The sequence below is a fragment of the Schistocerca cancellata genome, chromosome 7 (assembly GCF_023864275.1).
Source record: "Schistocerca cancellata isolate TAMUIC-IGC-003103 chromosome 7, iqSchCanc2.1, whole genome shotgun sequence".
NCBI lineage: Eukaryota > Metazoa > Arthropoda > Insecta > Orthoptera > Acrididae > Schistocerca > Schistocerca cancellata.
This window is the reverse complement of record NC_064632.1, coordinates 224,326,687-224,340,928: the sequence shown is the minus strand read 5'-3', so window position 1 is coordinate 224,340,928 and position 14,242 is coordinate 224,326,687. Positions and strand designations below refer to the sequence as shown.

Here is a 14,242-nt window from a genome sequence, read left to right as displayed (position 1 = left end):
CGATAGACACACAAACAAACACAAACATACACACAAAAATCTAGCTTTCGCAACCAACGGTTGCCTCGTCAGGAAAGAGGGGAGGAGGAGGAAAGACAAAAGGATATGGGTTTTAAGGGAGAGGGTAAGGAGTCATTCCAATCCCGGGAGCGGAAAGACTTACCTTAGGGGGAAAAAAGGACAGGTATACACTCGCACACACACACATATCCATCCACACATACACAGACACAAGCAGACATTTGTAAAGGCAAAGAGTTTCGCTTGAAGAGATCTAATTTTCTTGCCCAGCTTTACCATGCTTATAACTATACTTTGCACATTATGAGTTGATAGCGTATGTTTACTGTTTAACTAACTTTCTTGTGACATGATGTTTTTTTCATGTAAATGTATCCGTGACTTATGAGGATTAAAAAAAATGACTGTGTTGTTATTGTTCCAACTAACTGGAAAACAGTCTCTACAAACAGTTATGTAAAATTCAGTATGTTCCTGAACAGCTTGGTAAAGATCTTAGATTAGCACTAATGGTAGAACTGCAGTTCTGAGTGGCTAATTACTGGAGCAATGTACTCCTTGTGTAGGCTGAAACAATATTTGTAAAACATTGACACGTTAAAAGCTAAAAAAGTACAGACAATCATTTTGGCCGCATTGTTTTACTATGATAAATAATGAGTCCTTGTTGTCAAAATATCTGATTGTACTGTGAAATACGCTTCCACATATTTGATTGTTTAGAGGAGGATGCTGTGCTGCTGTGTTTGTCCTGATGCTACCATCAATTGTAAGGACATTTTAAGTGAGTTAGTGCTTATTATGCCACAAACACCATGCATACAAGGATGCAGCTATACTCTGAGCTTGAAAGATACTGATTGAGCCTGGACAATTATCGAGGTGTCTTCGTCTTCAGTTGAACACTTCTCAAAAGTTGATTCCTCTATCTTTTCCCGAAAACTGCTTCACCTGTTGCCTCGGAGTGCTTGAAGGAATTTCATAATGTTCACTTCAGTGACACCTGTTCTAATGAAATTTCTGACCTGATATCTAACTTCATTGCTGCTATAAAAATTTATCATGATTAAAGCGTTGTACAACATTTATCATACAGGAACAAATTAGGTCTCAAATGGGAACTTCACCAGCATCCCCCTTCTGAAAAAGAGGGCGCAATGTCAAGATAGGACTCAGATTCATGAGGATGGCAGTTAATGATTCAAATATTTGCATTCAAATTAAGGTTTTCCTGTGATTTCCCTAAATTGCTTAAAGCAAATGCAAGGATGTTTCCCTTAGAAAGGGCATGGCGGATTTTCTTCCCCGTCCTTTCTTCAATCCAAGTATTTGTTCCTTCTTTAATGACACAGGACATTAAACACTTAATTAGCCTTGCCAGCAATGTCCCACATTTACACAATCTCTTCATATAGTTGTAACTACAACCTATGAATAATCATGTCAGATAATACCTGACATCCAAAGCACAGAAGGCGGAAAAAAAAATTGTTCTACATTTTAGAGGCAACTGTGTAGTGGAGGCATTGAGCTGTCAGTAAATGTCTAAAAACAAAGATGATGTGACTTACCAAATGAAAGCGCTGGCAGGTCGATAGACACACAAACAAACACAAACATACACACAAAATTCAAGCTTTCGCAACCAACGGTTGCTTCATCAGGAAAGAGGGAAGGAGAGGGAAAGACGAAAGGATGTGGGTTTTAAGGGAGAGGGTAAGGAGTCATTCCAATCCCGGGAGTGGAAAGACTTACCTTAGGGGGAAAAACACACACCCACACCCATATCCAACCGCACATACACAGACACCAGAAAGCAGAATCTATTGCTCTAAGCATCATGTGACATATTTTTGCTGCACTTCACTGCTCTTGTTTTACTTTCGTTAATGTTCTTTGTACAGTCTCTTTTCAAGACACTATCCATTCTGTTCAACTCATCTGCCAGGTCCTTTGCTGTCTCTTGACAGAATTACATTACAATTTTTAATTATTCTCTCTGAACTTAATTTTTGAAATTTCTCCTTGATTTTCTTTACAGCTTGTTCTGTCTACTAACTGAAAATTTTTGCTTCTCAAATAGTGTCTCCTTTTCTTGTCCACTGACTCTCATAACTGCACTCTGATTTCTGGACAAGTTGTAGATAAACTTTTACTTCTGGTACGTTACTCCTGCTTCCTTCATAATTTCAAAGTGTGGTTTCCAGTCCACAACGTCAAAAGCTTTCTGTAAATCTACAAATGCTATAAATGTAGGTTTTTCCTTTCTTGGATTTATTTTCAAAGATAGAATGAATGGTCAGATATTGACTTGCATGTTCCTACATTTCTCCAGAACCAACCTGATTTACTCTGAGGGCAGCTTATTCCAGTCTTTCCATTCTTTTATAAATAATTGGGGTCATTATTTGGCAACTGTGACTTATTAAGCTGATGATTTTGAAATACTTAATATGGTATTACATCTGATGGTTTCACCTCATTTAAGTGAAACATGTTGAGTTCTGTCTGCTGTGAAATCCTGTATCGTGTCATTATTTACATGTTGTCAGAATTTTATATAGCTTAGACAAGAAACTAGTGTATATGGTGTGTAATACAATTACCACTCTAACAGAAATATAACCACATGAGATGTATACATAGCTGCTAAAAATTATGTTGATAACTGATTGTGAAATATTATCAATCTGCAAATTGTATTTTTTTTTCTTTCTGTTTGAAACTACATTGATATTCATAGATTGTGAATAATTGTGTTGTAGTTCTCTTACAGAACAGTCATCAGGCAATAATACATGTTTATGTGTCAGCTGTGCTGAATCATTCCTGCTATAACACCTGTTTGTCACTTAGTTTCTTTTCTTAATTTTCTTCGAATATTCTCATAGCTCCTCTTGCACTTGGAATTTTTTTAAAAAATTTCGGTTCTTTCAAGGAACTTCAAAGTTCTTGTCATGTATTCCACTTACGTGAACTTTTTATTATGCAAAACAGATTAAATATTTTCCTTTCATAATTAAAATTTTGAAGCAGACCAACCATTATCAATAAATCTTTACTTAGTGTAACTATTCACAAATGTGCTTCCTTCTTTTACAGCAGCTGATGAGGCAAAATGCAAACATCTCAAAGACCCATAAGTTGTAGGCTGGAAGAAAAGTCTGTCTATAAGGGGTAGTGAAATGAAAATGAGGCAGGTGGAAAAAAACTAAGAAAACTATTATTTCAAAAGTAATCACCATAACTGTTAATACACTTATCCTGCAATGAGGAAAGATTGTCAATGCCATAATGAAAAAAAAATTGTGGTTGCTTGTGGAACCACGATTGTATCCAGGCATGCATCTCTTTGTCCGGAGCAAATCAATGGCTATGAATGACATCCATTAGGCTCCAAAAAATGTGGAAATCACATTGGGAGAGATCAGGACTGTATGGAGGATTGTAAGAGCTTTCAAGAGAAACTTCTACTGCATAGTCGAAACATTCTCTGCAAATATTGACGTGCTCACCCGCTGCCACAAACATTTTTCCTTGAAGGCAACCATCTTGTCTCTCCATGGGATACTGTGTTAACAGTTATAGTAATTACGTTTAAAATAATAAACAGTTTTTTTACTTTTTTAATCTGACTCATTTTTAACTGCCCCTTGCATTTCTCCTTCTGTTGCAACTCCAAGAAAGTGAAATTTCTATTTATGATAGTCTGACAGTTCATAAAGCTTTTCATATTATTTTCTTTTTCTGCTTTCTGCCCAGTACTTTCTTAAGTGCATATATTTCATGCACCTTGAACATTCTGTGTTAATTTAGATTATCCATTCAGATTTGCAAATTGGTAAACTGATAAATGACAGATTCTGTATTATTAAAAATACCATCTATTCATTCAGCATTCATGACATAAATACTCATCGAGACTTACCAATGTAGGTTTTCTGTTTCTTTCTAATGTTACTTTAATGCCACACTTAAATTCTTGTGAAACATCCCAGTCTATTTTATTGCTTTGGTAGTCTCATCAAATGTTAACAATCATTCCTTGTGTAATATCAGGGTGGCAATTCTTCTGGAAAACTGGAATTCTCAAGAAATTACATATTACCTGCAAAAATCGTGGAATTTCAGGAATTTTGCAAAATCTCAGGGAATCCTGTGTTCCCTTTAACCATTAATTTATCAGGAGCTTCTTATGGCATCATCTTCCTCTCGATGCCTGGAATTCTTGGGGATTTTTTTTTCTTCTTCCAAGTCTGAGTAACCACCCAGTAATAGTCATGTTACAAGCAACTTCTCCTCACCTACTAAAGAAGTTACAGAGTGGTGAAGATGCTGACTAATATTAGGAAGTGGGGCTCAAATCCACATCCAACTATCCTGATGCAGGTATTTTCCAGTATCCCAAAATCACTTCAGTAAAATCTACAGCGGGGTCCTTGAGTAAAACCAGGAATGATTCCTTGCACAATTCTTTTTGCATTCAAGCTAATGCTCCTTATCCAGTGATGTTAATGTCTACAAACAAATTTAAATGTAATTTATACCACTGACACCTTGCCCTATTTGTTTCCTTGTTGTATTTCGCAAAAAAGGCATTATATAGAGAGCTCAAAGCCAGAAGTTCATGCTCTGTTTTATATGTCATAACTGTACACTCTGCCAGGTAAGTGGTAAGATTTCTTTAGGAATTCACTAATATCAGTGAGTTTGAAGTGAAGTGTGGAACAAATGGTTATGCTTTTCATTACAGGAAAAGACAAGCTAAACTGCAGAAAGAATTAGAGGAAGCAGCAAAAGACACAAGGCCAACTTCCCCTGATAAACTTGGAGAGGGAGCTGCAACAGTTTTAGAAAATACCTTGCCAACGAAACTATCTACTAAAATAGTAAGTTAATGTGTATGCTACAGAATCCAACAAAAGCACTGTTGAAGTTATAATAGGAAATAATTGCTAATGTAGTAACAGTTGTGGTTTCTTCTATGATATTCTGCAATAAATAAAATAATTGACAAATAGAATGCGGTATTACATCAGCATTAGAAATCAGTTCGAAGTATCAGATTTTAAAGTGATACATCTTTCATCAGTACAATTTTCATTGGTGTCTCCAATTTCCCACACATTCATCAACAACTGTATTGAATTCTTAGTATACAGGTTTCTCATCTCCCACATGTGTTTATATTCCTTGGCTTGTAAGTCTTCTTGCTGCCATATTCACTTCAGTCTCCACTCTGGAAGACCCACCTCCCTCCTCCCCCCTCCTTTTTTTTACAGTAGTATCTAGACGCTGGTAATTTATGCTAATGTGAAAGGGGAAAAAAATCTTAATTTTTATGAATTTATGGTGAATTTGTAAATCCAAAGTAACACACCATTTATGCAGGAATGCTCTAGTAAACTGTTTAGTTAGTATATATCAACAAATCACTTTTTCACTTAAAGAAATCAATTTTAATTAATCCTTACAGCTACATTAGGAATGTCACACTCATCTTAATGTCATTGCACTATGATGTATGTTTTCCCAGCCTCAAACACTTCACATTTGTGAAAAGTGTATCTTCCAGAGTGAATAGTCCATATGAATCCAAATTTGGTGTCTGTATCGAGCAATATACATGCAATAAGTGATTATAATTGCATAGAGATTGCATCCACATAGGCCTAACACCCTTATATTTTACATGAACAGAAAGGTCATTGCTACATGAAGCAGAGTCAGTAAAGAGCCAGCAACCAAAATGTAAATGTGAAAGGAAATGCCAATGTGATTCATAGACATCAAAGGTATGATTATCAGTATGGGAGTAAGTTTGAACGGAACAGGAGGACTGGATTCACCAAATCACGACTTTTAGTACCTGCATGGTTTACTGCTACGAGAATCTTATTTGCTGGAATTAATGGAAAGAAGAGAGTGTGGAGTGCGAATGAGTGTGTGCTGAACCACACAATGTGACCACAATATTTTGCTGCCCAGATAGCAGAACTCTTCTACTACTTGTAGTGCAGCATCTCCTTAGCTTCCTTTATTGCTTGCTCAATGTACAGATTGAATAACATCACGGATAGGCTACAATACTATCTTGCTCCATTCTCAATAACAACTTCCCTTTCAGGCCCTCAATGCTTATAATTACCATCTGGTTTGTGCTCAAGTTGCAAATAACCTTTCGCTCCCTGTCTTTTATCCTTTTTATCTTCAGAAATTCATAGTTTTCTCTACATCTGCAAATGCTACATGTTTGAATTTCCTCAACCTATCTCCTGGGTTAAGTTCTATACTGAGCTTTGCCTCACATATTTCTACTGATCTTCCCAGAGGTCAGCTCCTCCAGTCACTGAGTTGGCGAAGGAAGACAACAACACTGATAAGAAGAAGATGGAATGGCAGAATAGCAACTCCAACAAGTAATCCAAATCAACAAACAAAGGTATAGCAAGTACTGAGACCAAAATAACGATGTGTAGTGACAATGATACCTGAGGGTGGTGCAGTCATGTCTGAAGACTGAGCCACCTCTGCTGTTAGCTTTAATGGGTGGTCATGAGTGGTGGTCATTGGCTGACAAGGCAGGCATGCCCCTGGGATCACTCCTGCAGAGGCAATGGCAGTGCTCACAGTTGTATTGGTGCCACCTAACATCCATCATCGAGTTCCGTGTCTTTTGGTGGGCTTTCAAAATAGCTGGGCTGGTATACACCATATCCCTCTACCCTGAAATGGTCATGTAGGGTCAGACATGACCTGTATGATGCTTTGGAAGGTGCCCTGGCACTGAAGCTCAGCTGTTGGTGGGAGGAACGAGGAGGATCTGGCAATTTGCTGGGGCGTGGCATTGCTGGCAACATATTGGTAGTTACAGTATGTGTCCGTGACATGGCCATTCTTCCAGAGATGGCAATGGAATTAGGACAGTTGAATGAATTGGATTGTGTGATGAAAAGAGATTATAAGATGAACATCAACAAAAGTAAAACAAGGGTAATGGAGAGTCATAAAATTAAACCAGGTGATGCCAAGGAAATTAGTTCAGGAAATATCGCACTACAAGTAGTAGAAGAGTTCTGCTATTTGGGCTGCATAATAGCTGATGATGGACCATGTAGGGAGGATTTAAAATGCAGACTAGGTATAGCAAGAGCAGCATTTCTGAGAAAGCTGAATTTTTTAATATCTAGTATCAATTTAAGTGTTAGGAAGTCCTTTCTGAAGGTGTTTATTTGCAGTGCAGCCTTGTCTGGAAGTGAAACATGGATGATGAACAGTCCATGCAACAAAATAATAGGATATTCTGATACGCTGAAGATTAGATGTGTGAACTGAATAACAAATGAGGTGGTACTGAATTAGATTTGGGGGGGGGGGGGATTTAGGTAGCACAACTTGACTAAAAGAATGGATTGATTGATAGGATGCACTCTGAGGTACCAAGGAATTTTCAAATTGGTAATGGAAGTTTACGAGTAAAAATTGGAGAGGGAGCCCAAGGCTTTAATTTAGTAAGTAGGTTCAAAAGCATGCAGTGTGTGGTAGTTACAGAGATGAAAACGCTTGCACAGGATCGACTAGCATGTAGGACTGCATCAAACCAGTCTTTGGACTGAAGATGACGACGACAACGACAACAACAACAACAACAACAACAACAACAACAGACAGATTCAAGTCCTATTTTGTCAATGTAGTTCCTACCAAATTGGTATGGAATATACATAAATAAATATAGGTTTCTGGCATGTCAGTATTAATTTTATTCCTTGTAACTATTTAAAAAATGTGAAATATTGGTGCAGTGTACCACACTTATATTTACATCTACCATTAACATATAATTAAGGACAAAATTTGACAGCTCCAAGATTAGCAAACGGATGCAGTCATTTTATACAAAACAGGATTGGTATATTTTAAGGACTGCCAGTCAGATTTTGAAAACAAGGAGACTAAAACTTGTAGTACACTAATGATTGGCCAACTTGAGATTATTGTAATGGTCATAGAGTTGTTAGTAATAATTTTTTCTGTTACTGTACTTCAAAATGTCCCCCATTGACAAAGTATCTGTTTTGTAGTCAAAGTTCATTGTACATGGTGGAATCTGAAGTACCTCTACTTCATTATTAGCTCAAAATGCAGCAATTAATAATTCATTACAAAATTTCTCGTCAATTCTTGAAGACACACACATTGCACAGATAATGGTGAACTGCCAGACTGATTATAGGCATTATTGTGTGTAAATGGGCGAGTATTGTTGTGGACCGCACAATCACTTCTGTTTATTTTTCCCCTAGTTGTGCAAGTGTACTTCCAGCTCGCATTTCTTTCTCAAAATTGGACAGATCTTTATTGTGAACACAGGAGTAATTAAAATTGACAATCCTAAGTTTTGCACTTATGACCAAATCATCGAGCACTTTATTTTCAATCACTACATTTTCCAACTTGTTTCAGTACAAACATTTTTTATTTTTCTTGGTGCAGTTTTATCCAGTCTTTTTTTGTGGCACGATTAATTCAATTACGAGAAGTTGTAAATTTTTTTGCTTCTGTATCATTAACAGTATTGAAAGTTTAGTTGAACAAAATGGTATTTCTGAAAGTAAAATGACTTGTCTGGCTTTCAAAAAATAAAAAAAGTTCAAAGTTGCACAATTAATGTCGCCATTATGTAGACTCTTCTGTCAGCCTGCAACATTCACTTTTGTTCACCCAATACATGACTGCTTTTTATTTGTTTGTTAAGGTAATTTAAATTTTTGGCATTTCTTTCACAAATAATTCATTATTCAGTGTGGCACTGTCACTCATAAATTCTTCGCAGCTATAAGTTTCTTCAGTTTCTTTGCCATCAGTGGATTCACAGTCAACATTATTAGGTTTTTGTCATTTCTAACTATAAATGTTTAAGTTCCATTTCACACATCGCATACTCTTCAAGCATGTTTTCTGCTGATAGTTTGTTGGCAAAACATTCATTGGACTTCCCGTCACCTAGAAGGTGAAATTCAATCTACAGAATATTTTTTAAACCTGATCTAGGTTCAGAAAGAAGTGTTTTCAGATATCTACCAGAAATTAAAAGAAAGAGCCCCAGAAAAATGTGTGTTAATTTACTGGTAACTTTTTTTAACAAAACCTCGAAGCAACATTCCTTTTAAATGACTGCTGTAGCATTGACAAACCAGTTGTACTTCCCCGATTGTGCGCACAACACTTGCCTAACAGATAGTGAGATTCATGGATATCCATCTCTTAGTTGCAAGTGCCAAACAAGGAAATATTTGTTTAATGAATTTTTTGGATGTTTTCTAGTTCATGTTAGCAACTGAAACATAACATGTGGTTTAAACTGAGGTTGAGTGGGGGGGGGGGGGGGGGGGGGAGGGGGGAGAATCAATCATGGCAGGTTTTGACATGACAACTCTGGCCATTAGTATCCAGATTGCAAATTTCCACACACAGCAGAATGAATGATAAAATATTTATAACATTGTCTTATATTGTTAGCACAACAGCCAAGGATTCTTGTAGGAATGAGCTGTAGAAGGAAATAAAAGCTTCCAAACACTCATATTCCTGTTGAAGCAAACACTTGTTACTCAGTATGAAGAATAGTAGTAGTAGTAGTAGGAGGAGGAGGAGGAAGAGATAATGATGATGCTGCAGTAGTGTGTGTGGTAAAATTTGTAATGATTCAGTATCCTGTCATGGATTGCTGGGAACCTATGATCAGGCACTGAAGATAATAGTTAATTGACAACATAACCAGAATTTATTGTTTGGTATGCTTCAGAACCCATCTTGATACTGACTTCTGGTGCATGTCCACTGGGTTGCACTGCACAAATCATTCTCTCAGATTCTCTGGAACGTTTACAATGGAATTGCATGCATTAGGCTATGCCACACAAGTCAATCATGGAAAAATGCAGCCTGAATAGTCAAGGGGGCTACTACACATTTGGCACATGCAGCTGGTGCAGGTGACGTGACAGAATACTTATCATTTCTCTGAAAGTTATAAAAAATGTTTTAATCTTAAGCAGCCAGTACATTTTGTCAACAAAGAGACAATAACAGGGATGAGATAGTAACAATAAGGAAGCAACTACATAATTTTTTAATGCACATCACTCAATTGCAAACAATTGGATTGCTACATTCCTAACAAATCGGATGCAGAGAGTCTGCATGAAATACACTAATAGACAAAGCAACTCAATAACCGAAATACTATCAAGTAATAAAACTGTAAAGCAAGGTGTTCTGCAGGGCTCAGTATTGGGACCCCTACTTTTCCCTCTGTATATTAATGACTTGAGCCTGAATGTTGATGCACACAAAACAATAATATTTGCTGATGACACAACTGTAATCCTCAAAGGGGAGAATACAGAGGCTGTGCAAAAAGCTGTGAACTTGGCCACTGAACTACTCAGCAACTGGCCTAAAGTCAACAGATTAACTATCGACACCAAAAAGACAGCTTCCATGAACTTTCACACAACACAAAATGAAAATTCCTCTCAGCCATTTGTCACTGTAAATAACCAGCCAATAGATACTGACACTGTTTTCAAATTCCTAGGTCTGTGGGTTCAAGATAACCTGAAATGGAATACACATACAGGAAAGGTAAATGCCAGAATTAGTACTGGCTGTTATGCATTAAGTGTACTGAAATCATGTGCTAGCCTGAAAACGTTAACCAGCACGTACTATGCTTCGATACAAGCCCACCTAAAATATGATGTGATATTCTGGGGAAATTCTCGAACTGCTCTGAGCACATTCAGAATCCAGAAGAGAGCAATGAGGATTATTACTGGGAGCAAACCCAGAGACTCCTGCAAACCCATCTTCAGAAAGTTGGAAATCCTTACACTGCCTTGCCTATACATTCTCGAGACTCTAAAATTTTTCAGAAACCGCATAGTGTCAACTGACACCAGAGTTGTAAAAAATAATGAAATACATGAACCCAACACCAGCAAAAATGCAAATCTGCATGTTTTATGTACAAACACTCAACTGTGTAAAAAGGGAGCTTTCCACATGGGCCTCCAACTGTTCAACAATCTTCCCATAAGACAACATAAAATTTAGCAAAGCTGTGAAGTCGTATTTGTTGCCACTGCTTTTACTCTGTAAATGAATACTTAGAACAGTAATCTTGCTATTTGTGTTAAATTGAAAACATTGAGCAATATCATACATTAGGATACTGTAGGCCTATGTTAATATATGTTAACAATGTTAACTGATATTTTCCGACATCTGCAACTCACGGTGTACCATCAGATCACATTAAATAAATAAATAAATAAAATATAACAGTAGGAATTCTAGGTTGGAATACCAACAGACTGCTACTCACTACAAAGATGACACTTTGAGTAGCAGATAGCCACATGTACAAGAGTCACACATTAAGCTTTCGGTCTGAGCAGCCAAAGATAGCGGGACATGTGTGTGAGGTGTGCTTGCATGTAGCCATGTATGGAAGTGAAACATGGACAATAAACAGTTTAGACAAGAATAGAATAGAAACTTGGGGTGCTACGGAAGAATGCTGAAGATTAGATGGGCTGATCATGTAACTGAATAGAATTGGGGAGAAGAGGAATTTGAGGCCCAACTTGATTAGAAAGAGAGATTGATTGGTAGGACACATTCTGAGGCATCAAGGGGTCACCAATTTGGTAATGGAGGGAAGTGTGGAGGGTAAAAATCATAGAGGGACAGCAAGAGATGAATACAATAAGCAGAGTCAGAGGGATGTAGGTTCGGTAGTTGGAGATGAAGAGACTTGCACAGGATAGAGTAGCATGGGGAGCTGCATCAAACCAGTCTTTGGACTGTAGACGATGACGACAACAACAACAACAACAACAACAACAACAACAACAACAACGAAGCATGTAAGTGAGAAAAGGTTTAGAAAAGTTTGGAATTATGTTTAAAGTTCATTGGAATTTGCTAACTGCTCTCATTTTGAAGCACTAGATGAATATGTCCTGAGTAATTTGCGCCCCATTTTAAGCGAAAGTTAGTTTTTCATGCATCACAATCTTTATTATGTCGTACCTCCTGAACCACATGTTGTGCAATCTTATAATTTTGCAGGTATATTCAGTGCTGTATGTGGGCACTACCTGCAACTTGTGTTACAAATCCTTTTTTTAGTAAAGAAGAAATTTAAAATGTCATGTCTGATGCTGAAGTTCCCTGCATGAACAGTGAAAATGTTTTAAGTGATCAATTTTTTTTTATCATTTCGTGAGATCGATTGTCAGTGAGAAAAAGTCTCATAAAGGTTTGACGATACGTTTAAAGTTTGTTGCAAGTCACTTAGTGCTGTGATTTTGAAATACTGGAGAGTATTTGCATATGGTGAATTAGTCTGCCCCAAATTGCATACACAATTTATAAATGTAATACTTGTCTTGCACATAGGTTTATACCTCTAAATTCATAAATTATGTCACCAATTTAATTTTTTAAATTCAGTTACTGTTTATATGAAATATTGGAAGTCAGTTTTTTGTTGACGTTGAAAGTCTTTTGATTGGCAACCTGCATTTGGGTCTGGGTTCCGTGCCACAGGATAATCGCTTAGTAATACACATCTACATCTACATACATACCATGCAAGCCACACTTATAGTGTGAGGCGGAGGGTACCCTGTACCCCTACTAGTCATTTCCTTTCCTTTTCCACACACAAATAGTGAGGGGAAAAATGACTGTCTACATGCCTTCATATGAGGCCCATTTTCTTGCATCTTACCTTTGTGGTCCTTATTCAGAATGTACATTGGCGGCAATAGAATCATTCTGCAGTTGCAGTCAGCTTCAAGTGCCAGATGCCGGTTTGGTTTTTGTCTGAACCTACTGGCAACAAATTGAGCAGCCTGCCTTTGAAATCCTTCAATGTCATTTTTGATCTGACCTGGAATTAATCCCAAACACTCGATCAGTACTCAATAATATGTCTCACTAGCCTCACATATGCAGTCCCTTTTACAGGTGAGCCACCCTTTCCCTTAATTCTCCCAACAAACCGTACACTACAGCATAATCATCACATAGCTGCAGATTGCTACTCACCCTGTCTGCCAGATCATTTATGTCTGTAAAAAATAACATCATTTTCATCACACTTCCCTGGGGTACTCCTGACAATACCCTTTTCTCTGATGAATGTTCCCCATCAGGGACAACATACTGGGTTCTGTTATTTAAAAAGTCTTAGAGCCACTCTCATGTCTGGGATCTATTCCATATGCTTGTACTTTCATTAACAGTTTGCAGTTCGGGACCGTGTAAAATGCTTTCCCTAAATCTGGAAATATGGAATCTGCCTTTGCCTTTCATCCTCATATTACAGTACGTCATTTGAGGAAAGGGCATATAGAGTCATAATAGCTTGCTTTTATCCACCACTCCTGTTATTCATCAAAATTTCCTAAGTGATAGAAATATAAATAAGAAAACACAGCTAATAATGGAAGTTATTCAGACTAATATTTTTTTGAGTTAATGAATTAATGTTATAAATTATGAAGTGAAGATGAACATCCCTGATAAAGATTTTCCTTTATTGTATAAACTATTTGTAGTAGGTTGACTCACTGACTTACCTCCATGTGTATTTTTTTCAAATAGGATTCTCATGAAGGAGAGGTCCATGCAGTAAAATGGAGTCCTGTTGACAGAATTGTTGCAACTGGTGGAGCAGACCGCAAAGTAAAGCTCTGGGATGTATCCAAAGGTGTGTGAACTGCTCAGTTAATTCCAGACTTTATGATTTAGAGATTTGAAAAAAAATAAAAATAAACTTGTGGGTAATTTTAATGGAAATACTAACTATGATGTTTAAAATGCCATCTGTATCTCATCCTCGTCCATTTGACATTCACTTGCTGGATAAAGACTAGATTTTTTCCATGCATCATGGTTTTCAGTTATATGTATCCATGTATATATCCATGTTGTTTCTGCATGTTCTCTCGTGTCACCTGCCCACGTTTCATTAGCGTATCATCTTTATCTTTCTTTTTTGCTTTTTAAAATCCAATAAAGAAGTTCTCTAATCCATCTGCCATACATTTTCTTGTCTATGTATTCTGTCCTCCTCCTCCTCCTCCTCTTCATTTTCAGTGCAGTCCTTACTACATATTTCATTCTGGTCTTTTTCCTGGTC

At 37.2% G+C, this 14,242-nt stretch overlaps 1 protein-coding gene across 3 annotated transcripts in view; it reads left to right on the top strand.

Moving 5' to 3' along the window:
* Nucleotides 1-14,242, top strand: part of LOC126092301 (autophagy-related protein 16-1-like) — a 106,283-nt gene that overhangs the window by 57,616 nt on the left and 34,425 nt on the right. For all 3 annotated transcript variants that reach the window (XM_049907823.1, XM_049907822.1, XM_049907824.1), the window contains 2 exons: nucleotides 4,775-4,910; nucleotides 13,705-13,810. In XM_049907823.1, the coding sequence (XP_049763780.1) occupies nucleotides 4,775-4,910; nucleotides 13,705-13,810 (242 nt within the window). The remainder of the gene's footprint in view (nucleotides 1-4,774; nucleotides 4,911-13,704; nucleotides 13,811-14,242) is intronic.